This window comes from Centroberyx affinis, unplaced genomic scaffold (assembly GCF_046629955.1).
Source record: "Centroberyx affinis isolate AG114_WGS23_722 - 3 ecotype Tasmania unplaced genomic scaffold, CSIRO-AGI_Caff_v1 ptg001205l_1, whole genome shotgun sequence".
NCBI lineage: Eukaryota > Metazoa > Chordata > Actinopteri > Beryciformes > Berycidae > Centroberyx > Centroberyx affinis.
In genome coordinates, this window is record NW_027279723.1 from 136,260 (window position 1) to 161,700 (window position 25,441).

The window sequence follows — 25,441 nt, forward strand, 5'->3', positions numbered from 1 at the left end:
ACCACAAGTACAAGAAAGTGACATTTATTCTGCATCTTCAATCAGTTTCAGCAGTTTTTGTTTTTTTACAGTTTTGTTGTCCACAAATTGCCCTGCAACAATAAGATGCAAACACTTTTCTGAACAATTTATATTCCACACAACTTACAAGAACCCTTTTAAAAAAGAACTACAGTAATCCTATTAAAACTTTAGAAGGAAATATTAGTGATAGGTCTACCACAGATAATAAAAAATACAAGTCATCAAGTACAATAAGATCACAATAACCTCATTACTGAGTACCACACATACAGTTCTTATGGGAATATTTTTTCGCTGAGGAAACTACAATGTACTTGCGTATAACAGTCTATATATATGCACAAAAAAATGAACTAGTAGTAGTTTGGAGAAATAAGTAATAAGATGAAGAATATCATTAAAACTCAGTGAATATCAGTGAAAACATGTCTCTATATCACACAGCAAAATGTCTGATTAGGCATAAGTTGTTTATTTTGCATCACCCAGGACTTGAACTTTGAACACCAACACTAAGTCACAAACTGATTGAACTATTAGTGAAGAGACAGAACAGGAGGCCTGACCAATAACAAACATGGTGAAACTAAGGTGGATCACCTTTAATTTTTTACCTTTAATACTCGCCCCCCTCCTCTTCTCCCTCTCCTTCAATGGAGTCAACACCCACCTCTTCATAATCTTTCTCTAAAGCAGCCATGTCCTCCCTGGCCTCAGAGAACTCTCCCTCTTCCATACCCTCACCTACATACCAGTGCACAAAGGCGCGCTTGGCATACATTAGGTCAAACTTGTGGTCCAGACGGGCCCAGGCCTCTGCAATAGCAGTGGTGTTGCTCAGCATGCACACGGCCCTCTGGACTTTGGCCAGATCTCCACCAGGTACCACAGTGGGGGGCTGGTAGTTAATACCAACTTTGAAACCAGTGGGGCACCAGTCCACAAACTGGATGGTGCGCTTGGTTTTAATGGTGGCAATGGCACCATTGACATCTTTGGGTACAACATCCCCACGGTAAAGCAAACAGCATGCCATGTACTTGCCGTGGCGAGGGTCACATTTCACCATCTGGTTTGCCGGCTCAAAGCAAGCATTTGTGATCTCGGCCACAGAGAGCTGTTCATGGTAAGCTTTCTCCGCAGAGATCACAGGAGCGTAGGTGGCCAGGGGGAAGTGGATACGGGGGTAGGGCACCAAGTTGGTCTGGAACTCAGTCAGGTCGACATTCAGCGCACCGTCAAATCGGAGGGAGGCAGTGATGGAGGATACAATCTGACTCATCAACCTGTTAAGATTGGTATAAGTAGGACGGTCAATATCCAGATTCCTACGACAGATATCATAGATGGCCTCATTGTCCACCATGAAAGCACAGTCAGAGTGCTCCAGGGTAGTGTGAGTACAAAGGATGGAGTTGTATGGCTCCACTACAGCAGTGGACACTTGGGGAGCTGGGTAGATGGAGAACTCAAGCTTGGACTTCTTGCCATAGTCAACGGATAGGCGCTCCATCAGCAGAGAGGTAAAACCAGAGCCGGTGCCACCGCCAAAGCTGTGGAAGACAAGGAATCCCTGGAGACCAGTGCACTGGTCAGCCTAGACAAGGAGGAGGAAAGCTCCATTATAACTGCTGAACGAGAATAAATACACTACATGTATGAGACATAATTTAATCTGTGGGAGACACACACCAGTTTACGGATCCTGTCCAAAACCAGGTCGATGATCTCCTTGCCAATAGTGTAATGCCCTCGGGCGTAGTTGTTGGCTGCGTCTTCCTTCCCAGTGATCAGCTGCTCAGGGTGGAAGAGCTGGCGGTAGGTTCCAGTCCGCACCTCATCTATACAAAGACGCAACTATTAAGGGAAGTATAACTTCATTTCCTGAAGGACATGTCCTTTTGGATGCCATAGTATCGGTGAGATACTGTGGAATAGTAATCTGTCCGAAGGCCATCAACAACATAGTACATCAATACGTGAGAATCTGATTCTGACTTTGAAATTGGTTTGCTTGTAAGGCAAAGAGCTCTCGAAATAATTGCTGCTTTTTGATCTATCTAGCATACAATAAATGCATTTTATTTTCGCCATTATGTGCTTATAATATATGTGTTTTTGAACAACACATGAGGACGCTTGGTTACTAAAAGTGGCCATTTATATTTGAGGAGGAGGACCAAAATACAGTGGCACAACGGGGCCCCCTAGCAGTCGTGGGGGCCCTACGCAGCTGCGTAGTCCGCGTATAGCAAGAAACGGCTCTGGTGCTACACTACGGAATCGGTGCTACATTGTGATAGAAAGTAGCTTGCTGTTCATTGGATAAAAAAAAAACTTGCTCGCATTCCATTGGTAAATGTAAAATATTGATTTGCTTCGCTGAATATGATTAGATAAAACCCATCAAAAACAAAAACCCACGTGGAGTGAGTTTTTTTTTTTTGGTCGAAAATAGTTTGAATCTAAAACGTCCATATGCCAGAAATCCAGCACCTGGCCGGAGGTCTTTAAGCCCTGAATAATCAGACAGTGCTGGTAGGTTTGGGTTGGATTTCATTTTGGCTCAGTTGGCTTTGGGTGACCAAAGTGTGCATTACAAAAATGGGCTAAGGGATCTTACCAATGACAGTTGGCTCCAAGTCAACAAACACAGCTCTGGGTACGTGCTTGCCAGCTCCAGTCTCACTGAAGAAGGTGTTGAAGGAGTCATCTCCTCCTCCAATGGTTTTATCACTGGGCATCTGTCCGTCTGGTTGGATGCCATGCTCCAAACAGTACAGCTCCCAGCATGCATTGCCAATCTGAACACCAGCCTGGCCAACGTGGATGGAGATGCACTCACGCTGAAAGTGCATAAAGAGGCATAATGTCAGCATGATGTATCTGCAGCTAGCAGTGTTTAATCACAGCAGCTTGCAGTTTTCATATTAAACATGCCTGTTGTATTTATGGTGTGGCAGCTTGTGATAAGAAACCAGACACTGGAGTCTACAACTCAATATCTGTACATAAATACTGTATAGACGATATTCCCAATAGCACTTCTACCATTTTACACAATCCATCCCCTCTGTTGTCAGTGAATGAACAGATGAAGTGTGAATAAAGCCATGCTGAGGCATCACCACCCTGAACTGCAGCTACAGAGGAACAACTGAATCATGACAAATCACACCGCAACTTTTTCTCAATATCATTTAAATAAGCCCGTGTACTCTTCCCTATTTCTATGTATGAAAGACCGCAAACTGCTGGTGTATGGCCTTGTTCTCAGACAAGCATACATATTTCATGAAACATGTTAGTCTGTATATCTTGTGGCAATACCTTTAGTCTAGCTGGGTTTTGGGTTTTTTTCTTATGTTGTAATGTTCATTTAATAACGATTTCATGCTGTCTAGTCATTATCATGACTAAACAGCATGATATAGTGTGATTGAGACTTGTTGATGTACAATTTATAATCTAACTTTAGACTAAACAAGACAGGCTTCAGGTTTTATCCAGCCAACCATGGGGAAATGCTAAACTCTTAAATATCTTATAGGGGAAGAGACCGAGATTAAAGAGTTAGAATGTTCCATCACATGTTAGCTTGTCTTCTAACGTTACTAGACTTCCATTTGTTTTTGTTTTTTTCCCTATACCGGTTTAACACCGGGATAAAAGGAGTATACGCCTATCAAACGATTTAAACAAGCTAATGTGTTTAAAGCTAATAAAATGAACCACATTCCCGATGCCATTAAACTCTTCACAAATCTGGATCAGCGACTCACCAAGGTTTGTATTCGAAGTCATAAAACTAAACTGACGGTTTGCCGCCATTTCAACCTGAATGAACCTACCCCATGAATAGCTAACACGGTCAACCATTAGTACAACTTGCTTTTCAAATATTGTATTTTAGGAAAGATAGTACCAACTAGTAAGTTAGGCTACTTACCATTTTGAATTATGGAGGTTAAGGAAAAATGCTGAAGAATAGATTCTCTGTTAAAGATGTAACTAGTAACTGATGTTACATGCAGAGGGCGCTACGTTTTATAAAGTCGCGGGGGAGTTGTGTTGCCAGATCGGATTTCCAGTTTCCAGCACAATACAGCACAAAATATCCTAAATCATAACTCAGCAAAGAAAAAAAAGAGAAAAACAAAGCTACTCAATGCGCAGCAGGAAAAAAACATAAACCTACCTGGCTTCTTACTACAACAGGCTAACTACAGATAAAAAAAAAAAAAACCCAACTGTATTGATATTGCCAATTATGGAACCAGTCAGTGCTAGCCTATCAGATAAAAGGCAACCAGCAAGTAGACATAAAATATGCATATGGAAGGTCATGACCAGAAAACACAAAGCATAAAGCTAGACCAACAATATCCAAAAATAAAACAGTGCTTACTGTCTCCTGGACAGACATACCCAAAATAAATCAAGAATAGCTATGGATTGATAAGTACCTAGAAAATAAAGAAATTAAAATTTTTATCTTAGCCTAAAATGTCTTCTAAATTAGACAGTGGATAACACCACGGTAGCAATGATCCCATGCACAGAGATGCCACTGAATCCATTCAGCAACTCCTTGACTACAACTATACCCAAGTAGATAGAAATACAACAAAACACATCAATTCTACAAAGGTTTTAGTGAGGATGGGCCCAGACGGCCTCTCCATTTTGGAGAGGTCACCTTTCCACACTAGATGTCTCATTGTCCAGAGAAGGAAACCTTATTTGAGTTAAATTGGGGTGCATCTTCTCCGATGTGTGGTAAGGGTTAGGGTAGGAGAGGCTTCCCCTCAGGAGTCTGTGTAGTAATAGGTGGAAGCTCAGCAGGTAGTGGTCTTGGAGGCAGCAGAACCTTGTGAGGAAGCAGGCTGAGAGTCTTGGAAAGCACACTATCATCTTTCATCACCCAGAGAAGGGAACACTATGTGTGCTAAGAGTCTGTGCCTTAGGAAGCGTACACTCAGCAGGCAGAGGGCTGAGAGGCAGTGGAACCACACTAGGAGCTTCATCGTCCAGAGAGGGAAACCCAATATTTGCCAGATTTGGGTACTTTTTTTCTGGTGTCTGTCCCATAGAAGGTGAAACATAACAATCTACCAAACAAAATCAGACATCATACACAAATGTAAGTTGACATTTATTTACACTTTTCAGATTAACAATCATTTCAGAATCCACTGTTTCTGAAACATTTTCCAAGATGTTCATAATCATTTTACCAACAGCAATAAAGAAAGATGAAGTCATTTTGCGATACAACAAGATTCTCAGCTCATCATACAAAGGACTTCTAAGTAACTGCCTTATATGGGCCAATAAGCTCCAAAAGTTTTAAACATTACACCATTGCTGTAGGGCCACCGTCTGGAATATTTGCTCCATACTTTAGTCAGTAAAGCCAAACGACACTCACTGTTTGGCATGGGACTGGAGCTATGTGCCATGTTTTGTGCATTTTCATGCATGGGAAGGCAGTTTTATTAAGAAAGAAAGAAAGAAAGAAAGAAAGAAAGAAAGAAAGAAAGAAAGAAAGAAAGAAAGAAAGTATGATACATACAAAAACTCTTCAAATCTTAATCTTAATCATAGAAATATCTGCTTGGACTATCAATTCAGAAGTATGAGGAGGACTCGTCATTTTACTGAGGAGCTTGTGTTTTCTCTATGACCCTGAGAGCGATGGTCTTGACAGCAATGAGAGCTTCATTGCAGGCCGTGGCAATGTGAGATGGTGGCAGCAGGAAGCCATAACGCCCGCGGTCCTGCAGCTCAAAAGTGAAGGAGTACTTGATACCGAGGTTGTAGGCCCAGTCATCAGAACCACCAGGAGCCAGGTCTGGAGGATAGAAGAGAGTAGAGTAGAAAAGCTCAGATAAAACTAACAGCTATGTGGCTAGTGCAAACCTTGAAATCAACTGAATCAATCAAGGTAAGCTTAGCTTAGAGGATGAGGCCTACTTACATATCGTCTTCGCTCCAGCACCGTATTTGTAGGTGTTCCTATAATGTCTTCTGATTTTCTGGGCAGCTTCTTGGACCATCGCAAGCTTTAAAAAACGGCACATGGCATCTTATTTCACAGTGCAGTTCAACAAACAATTACAATTAAGAATTAAATTAAGTTGTGTGTGAAATGCGTTACTTATGAAATTACCAGACCACCATGTAAAGTTTCCAATAACACTACAACTTATGACTTCAGTAGGAGTACAATTGCTTAAAATACCTCTGAATTTCAGGATTTGATATTTTTTTTCCTATGACTGGACTTCTGGTTGCAGTACACAGATACTCCTTTCAGATGAACTAGAAAATATGGAAACTGTGACAATAAGAGTTATCTGGTTCAGAAAGATTAGTACTATACTACAAAATAAAACTCAAATGTGTCCACAAAGCATCTCTGGAGGTTAAACACTGATGACACCACAGACAAATTACAGTCTTCAGCTTCTGGGTGGACCCGCTCACCAGGTCGTTGTGGTTCTCTGCTTCCTCCAGGGTGCAGGAGTAGGGGAAGAGCAGCATCTGGGAGTAGGAGTGGATGGAGAGGTAGAGCTGGACGGAGTCCTTGTGGCTGCGCAGGAAGTTGGCCACAGCCTCGGACTCGGGCTCGGACTCGGGGAAGGCGCCACAGTAGATCTCGGAGCAGGGCTTGTCAGACGCACCCTCCGCTAGAAAGGACAGAAGACGATGGGCTGTGAACTGGCATGCTTCATACTTCAAACAAAACAATGGCCTGAGTTCAGTGCGTTCATCAAAAAAAGATGATGCAGATCATGGCAAATTTCCTTCAGTTTGTTTATCAGCACTGTGAGCAAGGCTGAATATTCATGTGAGATTGTAATAAGAGGAGTGAAACTGGAAGTCCCAGGCTTTCACACATGGACCAGAAAGCCAGGTGAATCTTGGGAATAAAGTTTGGGGAGAAAAATACAGGTGTGTCCAGCTATTTCTACATACAGTATCGTTGCAGTATCATTCCTGTAGAGTAGTGTGTAATCTTTTTAGTTTTTCATTTTTTCAATTGAAGTTTTGTTTGAAGAAAAATTGAATATCACCAAAATTGGATTCACAAGGTTTTTAACTTAATAAACCAGGGATACAGAAAACCAGGCAAACTTCTTGGAAAGTAAGACACTGGATACAGAATGAAATAAACATACCTGTGCCAATTATTAGAAATATACCTGAAAGATGTGATTTTTAGACTTTTCCTGGGAAAAGGTAAGTGAATGTTGGTCACTATGGGTCTGTAGAGTGGCCAGTATTAGTGGTTGATATTAGTATTAGTGTTAGTATTTGTATTAGTATTAGTGACAGTATTTATGGCATTAATAAATGAAAATATTCAAAGTCACATATTGCTTTAACTGCAAAACATGGATTTTGCTCTCAGAGGATCAATACAAAGATGATACTTTTGAATAAGTCTGCCTTACAAGAAGTAGAGGCTTTCAAGGAATGTCTGCTTTTTTGTCTGCTGCTATATGAGAGGAAGACTTACTGCACCAGTTGGCATCAAAGTTTCTGTTGAGGTCGACCCCGACACAGAAGCTGTCCTTGCTGTAGGAGCGATTCTTCCTCCACATCCGGTTCTGAGCGAGAAATCAAATCCAGGAACAGGTACAAATTTGCATGAGACTGAAACTGTATATACCAATTACCAATATACCAACAGACTGTGTGTCAGGTGTGCTTACTGTTGTCCATGTGTACTTGTATCCATCAGGGTTCATAACAGGGAGAACATACACATCCATATTGTCCAGTATGTTAGTGATGTCTTGGTTTTGCTTGTAATGTGACAAGGACTGTGGGGAAAAAAGTTTAGTAACACTGATTTTGCTTTGAAGCCCACTGTGAAATTTATCCGATTGATTTACCAGACATTTACTACAATGTATTAAAAATGGGTTTAGATAAAATGTACTTACATATTGCACAAACCACAGGCAGAAAGCAGGGGAGACCCACTCTCTGGCGTGGATCCCACAGTCGATCCATATTGCTTTCTTATTCGGTCTCTCTTCTACAGAGAGCTGAGACAGAGAGATCCAGTTTTAAACTATCAGACACATGACAGCACAGCAAAATCACCAACTGTATGCCAGTGTTTCTATAAATCCACACCCATTAGAGTTAATTTAACACTTGTAGATAGTTTTGAACAGCCGCTCCAGAGCCATATCAGCTCTGTGAGAGGACAAACAACTCTCCAATCAACACTTCTCTGAATAAGTGTCACTGGAAAATCAACACGTATGAACACTGGGAAAATTTGACTGCACCTTCAGAGCGTAGAGCGGTCGCTTCTCATATGAGGAGCCGATGAGAACGACTTTGACCATGTCAGAGTGGTCCTGCGAGGTCCTGTTGATCCAGTAATAGATCTACAGCGGAGACAGCATGTTCAGGCTTTAAATAGTATTAGATATCGATAGGCAGCACATACTGAGGATAAATCACTTCAAGCCAGTGAATCACCCTCAATCAGCCTTCCTACTTGGAGAAGATTGATAAACTCACTGAGTGTGATGAAAGCTACGCTTAGAAGCCATGTATGCATTTCTTTCCCCCACATTTGCGTGGATTGATTCTTTGAATTTTGCATATAAAAGTTTTAAATCACAAGTCTCTTTAGTTCAAGTTCTAGTTGCAGTCTTGATTCATGAATTTTACATGATGTTTCGAAGTCTTGTTCTAAGATAAGGAGCCTTTATCAAACATTCATAACATTTCCCAAAGATATTTGTGCTTTCAACAAAGTCCAAGCCAATGCTGTGCTTTAAAAAAAAAACTGTTTGCTGCCTGGGTTATGTTGATCCTCTCTGATAATCTGTGTTATATCAAAAGTTAAATGAAATTTCTATCATTATCTAAGGTAAGACTGCCACAGATCTAGCAACACAACTACTGGCAACCACTAGTGGTCATAGCAACCACTACTCCTACTAATACTTCAACTACTTCCACGACTAGTACTTCTACTAGTACTTCAAAAGGGCAAGACTACATTTGAACTACTTTATACTGCCTATGCAAGCACAAATTGTCTTCAGGAAAAAGTTGCTTTTCTTGTTCCAATACATTGTTCAGCATTATTCTTTGCAATGATCATATGATGGGATCAGTAAATCATAAAGTCACAGAAACATTTCTATCAATAAAGGCCCCTAACTTTCACAGTAGCCAAAACAAAATGGAAACAGACCCTGTATCCTCCTTGTGGCCTTCTTTCCCCACATTTACACACACACACACACATACACACACACACACACACACACACACACACACACACACACACACACACACACACACACACACACACACACACGTCTGTCCTTAGGTGTTGATAGGTAAAGAAGAGAAACCTACATCCTCCAGACTGTGATATCTCTCATAGTAAGACGAGCTGCTTCTCGGGTCTGTGGAGTCGTTCCTCGTCTGCATTTCCACCAGCTCATTGGTGTTGGCCAGTAACACTCTAAAACAATCAAATACATTAAAAAACAAAACCTTGAAGCAATCACATGACTGGCATGATTCTTGGGTTTTCAGTCAACCGACGTACTCGTGTGTCATGCTGTGTTTCTGTAGCAAATCCTTGATGGCCTCTGAGCTGTTTACAGGGACAAACAGGTGGACTGGATCCTGTTCTTTAATGTACTGGGGTGACACAGGCTGCCATAACACTGTCTGGGAGACAGAATAGTGAAAGTTGAAAATATGTTTAGCGTCTAAATAGAGTGAAACATTCAGAGGCTGCATATCATTGCCGAATATATAGGAAAATATTAGATTTCTACCTCATATTGGGTGGACACATTCCTCAAGAGCTCAGCTTGTTCCTGTGTTTGCGGTGTGATTGATAGAACTTGGTCACTGAATAAAAAGAAAACAAAGCAATAACAGCAATCAATAACAAATAAGTCACTTTGTTTTGACCTGTCACTTTGAAAATGCCAGAATGGTGAGATGCATCTTTTCCCCAAGTTACATTAAAACCTGATCAGTGGTGTCTGGGATATTGGGGACAACAAATTATATAGACCTAGGGATTGTGTGTGTGTGTGTGTGTGTGTGTGTGTGTGTGTGTGTTATTCAGATGCCACAACATACATTATATAGTAATTGTGTGTGTTTGTGTGTGTAGCCTAACCGATTTTCTCCATTCCAACAATAACCCCCCGGATAATTTAAAATAACTGCTGCCACCCTGACCCTCCTTTACAAGTCAACTTACTGTGTTTGTGTGCAGTCTCCCGTCTTGAGCAGCTCGTCCAAATTAATCAAAACAGCCAAAATCAAAAGAGCCTTCATGGTGACGGGATCAGAAACTGTTAGTGCTACAAGTTTTGGTCAAACCATGGTGGGAGGGAGGCAGTATTGATTAAAGTTGTGTTTGTTTAGAAGTTAAACTTTACTTTTTTGAAGGAGCTAGGGCATAGATCAGCCAACAACACCGGGGGGAAGTAGGTTAGGATATTGCTTATACATTTTCAGCAACTTCAGTGTAACTACATAATTTAAAAATATCTAAACTGTTTTAAGCTCTACAACCTCAATTTCACTAGACAAAAGCTGTAAAAAAAATCAGAGAGTGATACCTCCACACCAGCAGGTGGCGCCAAAGATAAATAAATCATTGCCGGGAAACCACCGGGGAGGAAAAAGTTCAAAGGTCATGTTGTGTTGTTAATTCTCTGTTGGCAAGATGTCCGGCCACGACCAACTGGTCCTCTGCTTGTGTGAATTGACTCGGTAAGATAAACACTAACATGTTTTCACAGTTTTAATAGTTAATAATTTCTATATGGTTTGAATGGATAAACTGTTATGTGTCGGGTTTGAAAGTGTGCATTTGGTGTACTGCTTTGGCAGCTGGATTGTTTCTGATATACAGTACCTACCAATAAAGTCAGTGACTATATTTCAGGTTTATATAACTAATTCGTGGTTTAGTGGTTAACAGACTGGTGGTCGCTAAATAGCCTATAATGTGTTGTTACTGTTTATTCTGATAACGGTACTATGAAGACCAGGCTCTCTACTTTCACCAACTGAGACTTAAATCCCAGCATCATTATATGTATCCACCCTAGCAAACAAATCACTATAATGTTCCTGTAACATATGTAACAATATATTATACCCCCATAGGGACTTGAGGTGTCTTTGGTACATAGTAGTGAGTTTATCATGAGTTTATTCTACTATATAGCATTTTATCTCCTATGCAGTCACCAAAGCAGACACTTCACTAATAGTTTTACTGTGATATTTGTATAGTATACTATATAAAAAGGTGACTATACTATTTGTAAGGACATTTCCAGGCCTCAATAAACTGACAATTTATCTAATTCTATATATTCTATATTCTATATCTCTAATTTGCTCTCAGCTGTGTTGAAGTGAAGTCTTATTTCTCTGAGTGTTTCAGGTTGCTGTGGAAGTTGCTCCTGCCCCTGGTGTTTCTGTGTGTGCTGCTGATCGCGGTCCTGGTCCTGCTGGTGCTGGGCGTTCGCCTCTGGCTGCAGACCAACAGGAACGCACGCCGGGCCAGAGACGGCCGTCCCACGGTGGCCTTCTTCCACCCCTACTGCAACGCTGGCGGCGGGGGAGAGAGGGTGCTGTGGTGTGCCATCAGGGCGCTACAGAACAGGTAACGTTAAACTCTGGCATTTTAGTTATTAGACTGCAGGCTCAAAGGAATAATCCACCCTCAGATACTGTTACACTGTTATAGCATCAATCTGTGATGTTCAGTGCATTCCAGGAGTTGTTTTCTGTTGTAATTTTCTTTTTCGGCGTACCCGCTTTCACTCAACCTGCCTCGGCTACTTCTACTTCTACTTCAGTTAGGCTAGTTAATAAAAAAAAATACACCTCCAAACAACAAAATAGGCCCAGAAATGCAAGATACATCACCAATAGCTGTTTTTTAAATAATCTTAAAGTGTTTTAGGGTGGATTTTTCCTTTAAATTCCTAGATCACCAAAATTATATGCAACCAAAAATAAGGAGTGGAAAGTTTCGAGCTTTGGAAGTGCCAGGAAAAGAAATCACTCCTGTTAAATCTTGGTTTGACTCAACACCCAGCCTCATCCACACCTGCACAGGTACGCTGACATCAACTTTGTGGTGTACACGGGGGACCAGGGTGTGACGGGCCAGCAGATCCTGGACGGGGCGCGGCGCCGCTTCAACATTGTGCTCCCCCGCCCGGTTCAGTTCGTGTTCCTGAGGCACCGGTTGCTGGTGGAGCCCGGCCTGTTCCCCCACTTCACCCTGCTGGGCCAGAGCGTCGGCTCCATCTTCCTGGGATGGGAGGCGCTGACGGAGTTCGTCCCGGACCTCTACATCGACTCCATGGGCTACGCCTTCACTCTGCCGCTGTTCCGCTACCTGGGCGGCTGCAGCGTGGGCAGTTACGTCCACTACCCCACCATCAGCACTGACATGCTGTCTGTAGTGAGGGAGAGGAACCCCAGGTAACACCAAAAAGTGTCTGTGTTAAAGCTAATTGTGGCTGTGTTTGAATACAGAATGAGGGTTTGTTTATCGCATTGCTATTGCTTCTTTTTTAAAGGGGCATTAAGTAATCTATGACCTTTTATTCATCACTATCAGTAGAACTTCTCACTATCAGTAGAATGTATCTCCTCCTACGTCCTCCTAGTCTCTGTACTGGTTTGTCATCATCTGGTTTAAAACCAAAGTGTCTCCAAAAGAAAGACTTTTAGGAACTACAACATGATTTTCCTGTTCAGACTTGGTAGAGGGATTTTTCTCTCTAACGTGAGCCGATTCTTTCTTTTCCGCTTTGCTTGTCGCTGAGTTTTTCCAAAGATGCTCCATGTAAGGTTTCTCTCTTTATTTCCCACCGAAGCTGCCTTCTTCTCCATCTTAACTTTAGTTTTGGTCACATGCATGCACATTGTGCATTCAAAGGTTGTGATTGTTTATGCATGATGGAAGCGCTTGATATACTATACTGGAAGTTTGAGGGGAACTGAAAATATAACACTTACAATCCTGTCAAATTACTGGATTATTAATTGCCCTAATTCATTGGTATTGGTCAACAACCCTATCAACAGATAGGCTATATTTTAATTTTGTCCTAAGAGGGACTTATTGACCTTTTTAAATCTTATACATGGATAGAAGTTTTACAAGCACACTTGCCTGTTGCTGGTATTTTCAGCCCAAGCTTGTGCAAAAATGTCCAGAAGAAAATATCAGAATTTGGTGGCTTTTGCTCTCATTTCAGACAATTTATGGGTTCATCACCATCAGCATTAGGCTTTCACTCCAAGTTGCTGCTTACTAACCGCCACTCCTGCCGTTGTCTTAGGTTCAACAACGCAGACTACATCTCCAACAACCTGTTCTTGAGTGCTTTCAAGGTGGTCTACTACTGCCTGTTCGCCCTGCTGTATGGCATGGCCGGTTCCTGCAGCGACCTTGTCATGGTCAACTCCTCCTGGACCCTCGACCACATCCTGTCGCTGTGGCGCGCGCCCAACCGCACCAGCGTGGTCTACCCGCCCTGCGACGTCAGCGCCTTCCTGGACATCCCGCTGGAGGAGGACGGAGACAGGAAGCGAAGCTCCATCGTGTCTATCGGGCAGTTCAGGCCCGAGAAGGACCACCGCCTGCAGATCAGGGCGTTCAAGAAGTTGATAGACAAGAGAGGGGAGGGGCCGGGGGGCAGGGAGGCGCTCAGGCTGGTTCTGATCGGCGGATGCAGGAACCAGGAGGACGAGGATAGGGTGCTGATGTTGCGGGGCCTGTGCCAGGAGCTGGGCGTGGCGGACCGGGTGGAGTTTAAACTGAACGTCCCCTTTGAGGAGCTGAAGAGAGAGCTGGGGGAAGCCACCATCGGCCTGCACACCATGTGGAACGAACACTTTGGGATAGGTAATGTATTGCACGGCGGTTAGAATTATTGTTTAGACTATGTTATTGGTCCCCATTGATCGGATTTTCACGAACGTTAACGGGATGATGCATCATTGCTTCATTCTGGCATTTTTAAAATTGCACTGATTGGCCCAACGGGGGCGCTACAACGTTTGTTTACTTGTTTGTCCATGTGTCGCACAATATCTCAGACACTGCTGGTCAGATTTTCACAAAACTCGGGGGTATGATGCATCTCACCACTGTGTTTCAGCATTTTCAAACACTAAATGATCCAAGGGTGGTGCTGCTATTACAGGGAAAAACAAGGAGACATGGTGACTCCTGATTGGCCCAGACAGACACTGCATCAATTGTGGGGGGATGACATGTTTACTGTTGCCTTGTTCAAATTTTGTTATTTTAAATTATATCACAAGAGGTTATACCCATTGCAGCTCACCTAGAAGCACCCTTAAAGATAATAAACCTCACTGATAATATATAATAGCTGATAATCCAACCAAGCCTCTGTTGTCCAAGAGCAGACGTTTTCAATTAACATTTTCACATTAATAGACGCTCCTCTCTCTGCTCTCCCCTGCAGGTGTGGTGGAGGTTATGGCCGCAGGGAAAGTCATTCTGGCCCACAAGTCCGGCGGGCCCAAGCTGGACATCGTGGTGCCCTTTGAGGGAGGCCAGACGGGCTTCCTGGCCGACGACGAGGACGGTTACGCGGAGGCCATGGACAGGATCTTGGCTCTGCCGTCTGCCACCAGGCTGCAGATCCGACGCAACGCCCGCCAGTCCGTGGCTCGCTTCTCAGACCAGGAGTTCGAAGCCTGCTTCCTGGCCGCCATGGAGCCACTAATGGGGACACTTGAACGATGAGAGGAGAGGACTTTGTGTGTGTGTGTGTGTGTGTATGTGTGTGTGTTTGTGTATAGCTAACCTGATTGTGGCTATCTGGCACCTCGAGCACCCCTACACTATCAGACGCACTTAGACAGGCCATAGGCTGCATTCACATTGTAGGGCAATGACAAAGTCTGATATTCTATTCATATCCGATAGTTTGGCCAGGCTGTTCGCATGGCTGTGTGTATGTGGCACAGATCAGATGTGTCCAGACAGGCATGTTGACACGGCTAATACATGAATTGATTGTTAACTTTGTTGACGGCTCATTTATTAAAACATGGCCAACTTGGAATTCAATTATAAGGTGATTTTGAAAGGAGAAAGGAGGCAGTACATTTGATCTTAACTTAAGTTCAGCCCTTGTTTCCCTTGTAAAGATCCCTGAAAAATCTGATTTGACACTTTAGACACAAATCACATGGCCCAGTTTAATAATGTTTTTTTTTTTAAAGATTAATATAAATCTGATACTGCTAACATTTAATTCTATCTGTATAGGCAGCAATGGAAATATCAGATCTTTGCCACATTTGGTCAGAAACTTTTTTTTTTGTATGTAAATCCAGCTATATCCTGTAGACATACTGTAGTTCTGTTAGTAAATAAGAGTTTGTCCTATGAAATGACAATTCAATCTCAATCTCCAGTGATACATGTATTTGTCTATTATACTGCTGTATCCCCTTATTTTTACAGGGCACATTCCATCTTCCTTTGTCAGTCGTCCCAGTTTTGTTAAAAAAATAGAAAACCTTTCTATTCAGTATAGAGAAAAGGTTGATGAAGGGATTTGGGGGAACAAATGAAACTTCCTGGCTGAAAAATATGTTGTGATATTGTACATTGACATTGTTACTTCATTTATTGTTTACAAGAACCAAAATTGATGCTCTACATACCCAAAATGTGAAGTATTTTTTATATGTATATGAATGTAATAAAGATATAATGGGAATGGGGAAAAATGGTTAATTACAGCATATTGATGATTGTTCAGAAAAGATGACCAGTCACTGTACTTGTAAATGAGATGTGATGCACTGTATTGAATATAAATTAGAAGAAAGGTCCTTCCAAGTGCAGTAAATTCCTATTCTACTCCATTTGATTCTCATAGTTGCCGTTCTCTTCACAGTAAAATCCTGTTCTATGCTAGTCTGTTCTTATCAAATTGGCTCGCAGCACCAGATGATCAATATTGGCATGATGTTGAAATGAACGGACTGAGGTCAACGATCTGTCAAGTCAAGTTTGTTGGTGCAACCCTTAATGACTGTTACAGCCTCAAAGGGCCTCACAACGCCCACATTATAATAAATAAATTCTAACGTGGGCGTGAAAAATACAAATGACCTTAGGCCCTGAGCTGAGGACGAGGAAAAACTCCCACTGTCCAGAGGAAGGAGAGCAAAGAGAGAGGAGCAGGGTTGACAGAGACAAAAATGAGTTCATGGAAAATGATTGACTTTATTCTCTGCTTCAGGTTGTTTTGTGTGTGTGTCTGTGTGGCTCCATTTCTTAAACTACACATCCTCTTCTTTCATGTCCAACTAGCTGGACTTCGAGTTATAACTAACTAAATCTAAAGCAGGGTAACTTACAGATGTGATACTCATGGGAGACATAAGCATAGGCGACACTGAGGTTGGAATTGTCTTATCTGATATTGACCTTTAACCTGTCTGCAGAGCTCAGTACAATTAACATATGCAAAGTCTACTTTCACAATTAATACTCCAGCCCTTTTACACATCAGTTCAAGTTTTTGAATTCATTTCATTCAAGCCTATGGGCTGTCGGGTTTTGTTTTCTCTATGACCCTGAGAGCGATGGTCTGGACAGCAATCAGAGCTTCACTGCAGGCCTGGAGAATGTGAGATGGTGGCAGCAGGAAGCCATAATTCCCGGTGTCCTGCAGCTCAAAAGTGAAGGCGTACTTGATGCCGAGGTCATAGGCCCAATCATCAGAACCACCAGGAGCCAGGTCTGGAGGATAGAAGAGAATAGAAAGGCATGAAAATATGACTCTTTACACACATCATAAAACTCCAGATGTTATCGTTTACCCCCTATGAATATCAACCAGCAAGATGGTGGGAATTAATTCTCTTTTTCCCTAAAGAGTGGTCCACTGTGATTAGTATTAGGAATTAGTAGAAAGTAGAAAGATGAGTAGGACAGAAAGGAGGGGAGATTCAATCCTAGTCCAGCAGGCATACATGTGGTTGCAGAAGAGAGGATGGGGAGGGTGGGGCACTTTATAATGCCAGCGTAGCTTGCAGTCAGAAATCACTTACAAATCGTTTCTGACCCAGGTCCATATTTGTACGTATTCCCGGTCGATGCATTGATCTTCTCAGCTACTTCTTTAACCAGCCCCAACTGTTGAAATCAGAGAAACAGCTCGCTTATTTCAAAATCGAACAAAACAACATAACAAAATGATGGCTTCGACCAGTCAGAACCCACACAGCGCTCCAGTCGAATCCCTTCTTGAGGTGTAATAGTTACCAGTTCGTCGTGATTAGGTGCTTTGTCCCGAGTGTAGGAGAAAGGGAAGAGCAGCATCTGGGAGTAAGAGTGGATGGTGTAATATATCTGCACAGAGTCACTGTGGTTGCGCAGGAATTCGGCCAGAGCCTGGGTCTCTGGTTCAGAGTGAGCAGCTGGGCCACAGTAGGTGTCAAAGCAGGTGTTGTTAGAGGCCCCCTCCGCTGCACAGACCAGAATACTGTGGTGAAATTTACACTCAAAGTACTTGATGATGGGTCAGACAAATCTCCACTCTTCACTTCCACAGAAAAGGATGATTCATTAATTCATATTTATCATCATATCTTTCATAAATGATGTGAAATAGTATTTAAAATGTTGTTCCCTCAGTTCTAATTGGACTGAACTGCAGGATGGAGGAAGGTGGAGAGCTGTAGTGTGAATACAGGACGTACAGCACCAGTTGGCATCAAAGTTCCTGTTGAGGTCGACTCCGGTGCAAAAGCTGCCCTTTCTGTGGGAGCGATTCTTCCTCCACATCCGGTTCCGGGAAGTGAGCTGAAAGGTGGAAATCACTGCTTTAGTTAAGTAAGAAAGAAATGTAGTGCGCATTGTGTAACACACCAAAATCTGAGCAGAGGTCTTCTGCATGCCAGGCTAACATCCAGCACTCAGTCAACACTGTAGCTGCTACTAGGGTTAGACCGATATATTGTTGGCATTTAATTGTTCAGTTATGCTATTAAGAAGCTGCTAACCCACCTGCTAGAATTTATTTTTTATAGGTTTCAGTGGGGAGTTTTAGTGTCACGTGATGCTCTAAATGCTGTTTCAGAGGCTTTTGCACCGTGATAAGAAGAAAAAATATGGGGGAAAACACTGAATACTTGTCATTTTTGGCATGAAAATGGTCAAATTTAAAATTGGTACACAACATTGGCTATCAGTGACTTCAAAAGTCCTTATCTGTCTGACCCTAGTTGCTACTTTGATAAAATGACTGTACATGTCACTCCTTACCGTGTGGAGCCATGTGTACTTGTATCCATCAGGGTTCATAACAGGGAGAACATAGACATCCATGTTGTCCAGCAGGTGAGTAATGTTTTGGTCTTGCTTGTAATTCTTCAAATACTGCAAGGAGAACACAAAACCAGTCTGCTGAAACACTACTTTCCACCAGTGATCATAAATAATGTACTTTCTGATAAAGCATCATACTGGCTGCAGTTTCTACTCGTTAACACTGGATTTGATATCCACTGTACTGACATGTTGCACAAACCACAAGCAGAAAGCAGGGGAGATCCACTCTCTGGCGTGGATGCCACAGTCCATCCATATTGCTTTTTTATCAGCTTTCTTTTCTCCAGACAGCTGAAAAAAGAAATACACATTTTTGCTGTCAGTGTCACATATGATATGCAAGATGTTCTATTAGTTTTGAGTAATCACTGGTAATAACGGTACCTTCAGAACTTGAAGTGACCTGTTCTCAAAAGACGAGCCGATCGAGAAGGTTTCAACCATGTCAGGATAGGCCAGGGCGACCTCGTTTATCCACTCATAGATCTACATTGGAGACAGTATTAAGTTTCAAAACACTGGATTTACATAAGTGGTCAAAGGGATCTTCTCTAACGTGTGATTTTTGGATTGACACTGGGACGAAAATATAATTTGCTAAAAAAAATACATGTTGAGGTTTCTAGGTGTTTGGGTGGAAAAGCTGGAGTCTCCAATGGTAGAGGGGAATAAAACAGGATTTTTTTTTACCTCCTCTAGAGAGTGGTAACTCTCATAGAAGGATGAGCTGCTACGCGTGGCATTGGGAAGCTTTTTGGTCTGCAACTCCATCAGCTCCTTTGTGTTGTTCAGTAACACCCTGAAACAAGAGCATGAGTCTGGGTATGAACAGAGCTGTCAGTGGGGATTTCACAGTGCTAAAAGCATGCCACATTCAAAAAAGACTGGTAACAAACATACTGGTGACTTATGCTGTGTTTCTGCAGCAGATCCATGACTGCTTCAGATCTGCTTGCAGAGACAAACAGGTGGACATCAGCCTCCGCTTTAATGTGCCAGGGTGAAACAGGCTGCAGTAACACTGACTGGGAGAATATAGACACAAGGTTATGGAGGAGGACACAGTGAAAATGATTCAGCTTGGCAATTAATAATCCATCTTGCAACAGATGTTGAAATATCAGCAGGAAAAAGGGACTGAGGTGAAAATTATCTAATATCTATCTATCTGAAATCAATTTTTACCTCATATAGTTCTTCATGACGAGTTATGTTCTCCAATATGTCCACTTGCTCTTGTGTTGAGGCTCTGACTGAAAGAATCTGATCGCTGAGAGGGACAGAAGTGAAGCAAAGCATGAATCAAACTATCTTGATGTTGTTAGTCGATCACTCCAACTGTAAAACAGTTAAATGTCTCCATATAAACAAATCAAACTGTACGACATGCAGCGGTAGAACTTACTGTGTTGATGCACAGTCTCCTGTCTTGAAGAGACTGTATGAGTTTATCAGAAAAGCCCAAACCAGGAAGATCTTCATGGTTGCGGTGGAGGAGGGTTTGAGGTTGGGATGCAGGGAGACACTTATATTTGATTACTTGTGTTTGTTTAGCTAAAGTTAAAACTTTACTTTGTTGACACAGGCTCCAAAGTCGCATTTAAAAGCAGAATATCATTAAATCCAAGAATTTACATATGACAGTCCAATGGCCTAGGACAGTGCGGCCTGCATCTGCAGCTTCCTCCATAACTGTAAATCATAAATTAAAACCCAAGAGGACTTTGCGGCTGTATTTCTTCAGACTTTTACCGCCAAACCTCTTTTTTATAGCAGGTTGGAGTCAAAAGATGTCATTTTAACCCCAGAATCAAAATCAAATTCTAATAATCATGGTTTCCATCTTTGCCAAATTATTGCTGTCCATCAATGTGACATCACACATTTGGAAATAGGACACCCTTTTCTTGGAGTAGTCACTATTGTGATAGAAACTAATATGTCTCATGGCGTAGGAATAGTTCTGTGAAACACTTTCAATGTACATCATTAGTCGTTTTTAAAAAAAATGTCCAGGTCAAACGATGTACATATGAGAGTTTTAATACAACACAAGCAAGGTTCTAGTCAGGAGAGAACAACGAGAGTAAGTGCCATAAAGCTAAATTCTGGTCCAACAGGACATAGGTGCTACGAGGCAGTGCTACAAGGCAGTGCATAGAGGCAATGCATAGAGTGCATAGAGTGCATAGAGGCAGATAAAAAGTTGTTGTTTTTTTTTTGGTTACACAGTCCATTAGGTGAGAAGGTGTTCACTAAAGAGCTGGGTCTTTAGCCTTTACTATATTTTACCAGTAGTTTAGTGTGGGGAGACAATCGAGACCAGGTCTAGTTGTGATGTGTTGACTGGAATTAGCAACAACTTCTCAAACAAAATCAATCACATCTTCAATTATATATGTATTTAAATAGAAGATAATGTGAATTCCTATAATAGTGCTGCTTTAAACTGGCACAGCAGCCAAGGATCAATAGCGCTGGACAAAGGTGAAGAGCTACTGGCAGGAGGGAGCCAGGCAGAGAGCGGGGGTGTGTTGGGGGGTATGGAGGGTGGGCGGTGGTGGTGGTGGGGGGGTTGGACAAAGGTTGAACATATTTAGAGTGGAGGTGAATGAAGAGCTAAGGTTCAGTTTGGTGCTAGTCAAGATGAAGTCGAGTGTCCTTCTCTTGGCCTTGCTGCAGGCTCTGGGCTGCTCAGGTGAGTTTCTCTCAATCCATGGCCTCATGAGGAGGAAACGACCGCCGCTGACTGACATTATCCTGACCTTTGACCTTTGGCCCTCCTAGGCTTCCCGGTGTACAACTCGGAGCTGGCATCTCTGGCAGACAGGGGTCTGGGGGCGGCTTTGGCACAGGTCAACTCTATGTATGCTGTCGGCCATCTTTACCGGGTGACCCGAGGCTCCGTGACACGGGTGAGGCTGCACACAGGACACAGGATAGTCTGATGTTTAACTCCAATATACACTACCAGTCAAACGTTTGGACAAACCTGATTGAATGTACTATGTTTTTCATGATCTTAAAGCCATTTTGATCTAAAGGCTTATGCTTAAATGCTTGAAATGTGTTTCTTAGACAAATATAAACAGTGAAGTTGATGCCTATGTATGAATTTCTTTCCAAAGCCTTTGCCTTTCCATCAAGGCAAAGGGCGGCTACTTTAAAGAATCTAAAATATAAGATAGTTTTGATCTGACCGACTGACTATGTACAGTCACTTTTTTGGTCACTGCATAATCATTTCATAGTTTTGATGTCTTTACTATTATTCTAACATTCTATGTGGAAAATAGCAAAAATAAAGAAAATTGTGTGTCCAAACTTTTGACTGGTAGTGTTCATTCAGTTGTAGGTGTGTTATCTTAATGCAGAGTGTCAGTTCAAAGGACTGGGGTTGAACTCAACAAAGAAAATATATTGCAATATTCTATTTAGGATGGAAGTGGATCTTTTACCTTTTATCTTATGAAAACATTCTGTCCATCATCAGATTAAACTCACCTCTAATATAATGAAAAAATGATTAGCATCTTTCTTCTTTGGCCTGACTGAAAAAGAGCTAGGATGCTCTGGAAATCAGACCTTAAAGCATTTTGAGTTTTTGTTCCTTAAGTCAGTGAAATCAAGAGGATTTAAGTGACAAGATGTTTTTGGAAAATGTTTCTTCTGCAACTAAATTCAACTGAGTTCACAGAGTTTTATTATCAGGGTCAGCACAATACAGGTTCAGATCAGTTTATCTTGGCACCTTGATGTATTAGAATAGCTGTAATGTTTTTCCCATTACCGTCTGAGGTTTTTCATTCCATATTTTACAACTAGTAGTGGTAGTAGTGGATGTTTTTGTCTTACATTATCATCATTAGTAGTAGTAGCAGCAGTCGTGCCAGTTGTGCAAGTGTTAATTAATGTGATTATTATTACAAATATCCCTTGTGTCCCAGGTTATTCCCGTGGGTCTGAACACCTACGACCTGCTGATGACGTTCGGTATTAAAGAGACGGAGTGTGCGAAGGCTTCCAGAGAAGACCCACAGAGCTGCGCCTTCAGACCAGGCTTCTTTGTGGTGAGACACTCTCAGCCGTCAAATGTGAAACAGATAAAATACTTTTTTTATGGCTCATTTTAGCCTCTCTGGTGCCAGATGGGTGGCGTTTACCTCATTAGAGAACACAAGCAGCACCAGAAAGTTTAGAAAAACAACAAGTATTGAAAAGTCAGTTTAGTGTCGGGTTAAAATTAGGATGTTCTAAATATCACATATCAACTTAAAACGAGTTAATACACAAAATGATTAATAAATATGTATGTATCCACTGTTGAATGTCAAACCTACACATTTGTAACCAAAGCTGGCATGACATGACAGATGTTCATTATTTGTACAGTCACTACACACTGTAGGGTACTGATATCTTTATTCTGGTTAGGACAAATGTTGACAGACTGCCGCCCCCTGTGTACATTGGCATGGATACTGGATTTATTGGGACACAATGTGATGATCAAGTCAAGACTGATGCAATGGGATAATGACTCACAGGCAGACCATGTGGTCATTATACAACTACCACAGCACCGGATCACTTTACTGAGATATTTGGTGGCACTTTTTTGCATCCATAGAGTATTATAAGGTATTTATTATAAGATATTCATCAGGAATCGTAATGAATTATATGTGGTTTTTAAGGCAGGTAAGCCTGGAGGTTAGAAAATATGAAAATCTGAGGCTGACCTCTGACCTCCCTATGAGAGCAGGGTTCCCTATGGAGATCAATAGTGTATCACAATATGATAATGTCCTGTATGAAAAAACAGACTAAATCACACCAATGCTGGGGGTTTTTATGATATGCTTCAGGAAAAGATTTGTTGTAAGCTTAGTATAGTATACGATTCTAACCAACGCAGCACAAACCATTAAGTAAAGTGTTTTTTTCTTTAATCTGCTTTTTGTTGTCTTCTTTTGTTCTTCTGTCCCTTCCTCCAACCCTCCTATCTTTCCTCCTGTCCTCTCCTCCTTCCGTTCCCTCATCTCCTGTGACACCCTTCCTCCCCGTTCTGCTCCTCTCCTCCTGTCCTCCTCTCTCCTCCATCCCCTCCCACCTTCCTTTCCCACTGCCCCCTCCAACTCCTCTCTTACCCCCCCCCCCCCCCCCCCCCTCCCCCCCCCCCTCTCCCTTTGTTCTTCACTCCAGCCATCCACCTCCTGCTCCAGTCGCGTTCGAGTGTCCGCTGACTCCAGCCAGGTATTTTCTCTCCGATGCGGCCATGACAGCAGCTCCAGCTCAGAGTCCAGCGAGGAGGTGAGGAGGCAGACGGAGGGAGGGAGGGGAGAGAGAGAGAGATGAGGAGGAGGAGGAACAGTAGGAGAGAACAGAGAAGGAGGAGAAAGGGGGCAACTAAGGTTAAAACAAGAGTGTGTTATTGAATTACCAACCTAGGCCGTATGGCAAAACACAAACGGGAGTAGTTACAGGACACTCCTTAGTGGAGAGCAGATTACCCAGAGGTCCTTGCTACCATGAATGACATGTGATACCAACACTGAAAGCTTAATATATTTTATATACTGTATCTGCTTCTGAATCTTTTCATGTAGGCCAGTTATATGCTTCCATTAAAATGTATTAATTGAAACATATATTACTGCTAATATTCTGCCTGGTTTCTGCCTGCAGAGCACAAATTATTCTCTTGGTTGGCATTTCAGTCGTTTCTGGTATTTTCTGCTGTGTTTATGTGTAATACATTTCTAACCCCGTGGTTTGCAGTAGCTGGTTTCTTCTGATGGAAGGTGTTTCCAACTTGTCCATAATGATAAGAGAAATCACATACAGTGCTGTGTGTGTTCGTGATATTTTCTTCCCATTGGCACTGTATCACCTTATCTCTGTGACACATGTAGTTTCACATCATGCAGAAATTGTACAGTATGCTATGTACAGTATGATATATCTATTCATAGTTTACAAGCAGGAAGCATTTATTAAGCTTTGGTATTAGTAAGCAGCATGGTAACAAGGTGGAGCTGTGTGGTTCAGTTTTTAGTCAGTCAGTTATAATGACTATTAAAGATTTGCTAAAGAAGAAAAAATAATACTAGAGGTATGGGATAGACTGAAAAACATCTGAATGGACCCATTTGAACCAATGACTTAATGTGGCTTAAGTGTATCTTGAATTAACTTCATTGTCTTAAAATCTATGCAAAGTGAATAATGTCTAAACTTTGATTCTCCACACTAACAGATATTCTCTAGAAGGAGGCAACAGTTGAATATCCCAACGTTTGAGAACAGAGGTAAGACACTCCAGTCAAAACGTTCCTTTTTCCTAGACTGAGCTATAGCTTGGAATGAAATTCTTGTTTAATATGTATAATTAACCAGAGACCCAATACATTTCGACAGCCCCGGCCCCCTTTGCAACCCCTCCCCCCGTCCCGCCCGGTCGCTCCACCCACAGCCAGATGGTGGAGGTCCGGCCCAGAGGAGACACTTTCAACAACTATTTGGAGTGAAGCTTCTGGGTGACCTCCCAGGAGAAACCGAGGCCTTTAGGTGCTAATCAGAGGAAACACTTGAATAAAAAAAATAGCCTTTGCAAGTAAAACGACTTTTGTCTTTTATTCCCTCAAAACTAAATACCTGGATGTTTTTTATAAATCATTTCTCAGATATCAGGTCCCTACATAGTCTTTTGATAGTTTATTGGTTGACAATATAAAAGGTGACCACTGCAAGGAAATACATTATACACACTGAGTGACGACTGGTTTGAGGTTCAGGGCTTCATAAATGAGAAATTGATATTACTATTTGTGGCAAGTGAGGCTACAAAATGGGGTAATTATAATACTAATTAAGACAAAGTTTCCTTTTCAATCACTTAATAGAATTTGGGGACGTCTTTCTTGGTGCAGGGCCATGTGAAACCACAAGAGGGAGACTGAGGTCCATTGGCCAAATGCTGTT

The 25,441-nt window shown here is 42.0% G+C and overlaps 5 protein-coding genes across 5 annotated transcripts; 2 read left to right on the plus strand and 3 right to left on the minus strand.

The window, feature by feature from the left end:
* Positions 1-640: 640 nt before the first annotated feature.
* Positions 641-2,867, minus strand: LOC139648460 (tubulin alpha-1B chain-like). The gene is made up of 3 exons (XM_071524591.1): positions 2,648-2,867; positions 1,717-1,865; positions 641-1,621 (listed from the first exon to the last, which is right to left on the minus strand). The coding sequence occupies exons 1-3, from the start codon at positions 2,766-2,768 to the stop codon at positions 641-643; spliced, it is 1,251 nt and encodes a 416-aa protein (XP_071380692.1). The 5' UTR covers positions 2,769-2,867.
* Positions 2,868-5,681: 2,814 nt separating this feature from the next.
* On the minus strand, positions 5,682-10,368 carry cpb2 (carboxypeptidase B2 (plasma)). Its single transcript, XM_071524580.1, has 11 exons — positions 10,292-10,368; positions 9,855-9,930; positions 9,620-9,744; positions 9,424-9,532; positions 8,334-8,435; positions 7,980-8,084; positions 7,746-7,856; positions 7,550-7,640; positions 6,514-6,716; positions 6,005-6,089; positions 5,682-5,878 (listed from the first exon to the last, which is right to left on the minus strand). Exons 1-11 carry the CDS (start codon positions 10,366-10,368, stop codon positions 5,682-5,684), a joined length of 1,281 nt encoding a protein of 426 aa, XP_071380681.1.
* A 394-nt stretch (positions 10,369-10,762) lies between these two features.
* On the plus strand, positions 10,763-15,934 carry alg11 (ALG11 alpha-1,2-mannosyltransferase). The gene is made up of 5 exons (XM_071524588.1): positions 10,763-10,809; positions 11,492-11,713; positions 12,172-12,543; positions 13,410-13,975; positions 14,565-15,934. Exons 1-5 carry the CDS (start codon positions 10,763-10,765, stop codon positions 14,846-14,848), a joined length of 1,491 nt encoding a protein of 496 aa, XP_071380689.1. The 3' UTR covers positions 14,849-15,934.
* A 730-nt stretch (positions 15,935-16,664) lies between these two features.
* On the minus strand, positions 16,665-19,939 carry LOC139648452 (carboxypeptidase B2-like). The gene is made up of 11 exons (XM_071524582.1): positions 19,863-19,939; positions 19,643-19,727; positions 19,358-19,482; positions 19,148-19,256; positions 18,842-18,943; positions 18,644-18,748; positions 18,392-18,505; positions 17,827-17,929; positions 17,390-17,592; positions 17,176-17,260; positions 16,665-16,864 (listed from the first exon to the last, which is right to left on the minus strand). Exons 1-11 carry the CDS (start codon positions 19,937-19,939, stop codon positions 16,665-16,667), a joined length of 1,308 nt encoding a protein of 435 aa, XP_071380683.1.
* A 1,164-nt stretch (positions 19,940-21,103) lies between these two features.
* Positions 21,104-24,987, plus strand: spp2 (secreted phosphoprotein 2). Its single transcript, XM_071524593.1, has 6 exons — positions 21,104-21,155; positions 21,245-21,372; positions 22,405-22,527; positions 23,663-23,770; positions 24,717-24,768; positions 24,878-24,987. Exons 1-6 carry the CDS (start codon positions 21,104-21,106, stop codon positions 24,985-24,987), a joined length of 573 nt encoding a protein of 190 aa, XP_071380694.1.
* Positions 24,988-25,441: the final 454 nt, after the last annotated feature.

What these genes read in the sequence shown, in the direction of transcription:
- LOC139648460 (XM_071524591.1), bottom strand. Translation starts at nt 2,768, where the DNA reads ATGCCCAGTGATAAAACCATTGGAGGAGGAGATGACTCCTTCAACACC. An exon ending in CTTGGAGCCAACTGTCATTG is followed by an intron (nt 1,866 to 2,647) that starts GTAAGATCCCTT and finishes GTCTTTGTATAG; the next exon opens with ATGAGGTGCGGACTGGAACC. An exon ending in TGGACAGGATCCGTAAACTG is followed by an intron (nt 1,622 to 1,716) that starts GTGTGTGTCTCC and finishes CTCCTTGTCTAG; the next exon opens with GCTGACCAGTGCACTGGTCT.
- LOC139648452 (XM_071524582.1), bottom strand. Translation starts at nt 19,939, where the DNA reads ATGAAGATCTTCCTGGTTTGGGCTTTTCTGATAAACTCATACAGTCTC. An exon ending in AAACACAGCATAAGTCACCA is followed by an intron (nt 19,257 to 19,357) that starts GTATGTTTGTTA and finishes CTCTTGTTTCAG; the next exon opens with GGTGTTACTGAACAACACAA. An exon ending in GGTCACTTCAAGTTCTGAAG is followed by an intron (nt 18,749 to 18,841) that starts GTACCGTTATTA and finishes TTCTTTTTTCAG; the next exon opens with CTGTCTGGAGAAAAGAAAGC.
- spp2 (XM_071524593.1), top strand. Translation starts at nt 21,104, where the DNA reads ATGAAGTCGAGTGTCCTTCTCTTGGCCTTGCTGCAGGCTCTGGGCTGC. An exon ending in GCAGGCTCTGGGCTGCTCAG is followed by an intron (nt 21,156 to 21,244) that starts GTGAGTTTCTCT and finishes TGGCCCTCCTAG; the next exon opens with GCTTCCCGGTGTACAACTCG. An exon ending in CCCGAGGCTCCGTGACACGG is followed by an intron (nt 21,373 to 22,404) that starts GTGAGGCTGCAC and finishes CTTGTGTCCCAG; the next exon opens with GTTATTCCCGTGGGTCTGAA.
- cpb2 (XM_071524580.1), bottom strand. Translation starts at nt 10,368, where the DNA reads ATGAAGGCTCTTTTGATTTTGGCTGTTTTGATTAATTTGGACGAGCTG. An exon ending in CTTTGATGCCAACTGGTGCA is followed by an intron (nt 6,717 to 7,549) that starts GTAAGTCTTCCT and finishes TGTCCTTTCTAG; the next exon opens with CGGAGGGTGCGTCTGACAAG. An exon ending in TGCTGGAGCGAAGACGATAT is followed by an intron (nt 5,879 to 6,004) that starts GTAAGTAGGCCT and finishes TCTATCCTCCAG; the next exon opens with ACCTGGCTCCTGGTGGTTCT.
- alg11 (XM_071524588.1), top strand. Translation starts at nt 10,763, where the DNA reads ATGTCCGGCCACGACCAACTGGTCCTCTGCTTGTGTGAATTGACTCG. An exon ending in ATCAGGGCGCTACAGAACAG is followed by an intron (nt 11,714 to 12,171) that starts GTAACGTTAAAC and finishes ACACCTGCACAG; the next exon opens with GTACGCTGACATCAACTTTG. An exon ending in GAACGAACACTTTGGGATAG is followed by an intron (nt 13,976 to 14,564) that starts GTAATGTATTGC and finishes TCTCCCCTGCAG; the next exon opens with GTGTGGTGGAGGTTATGGCC.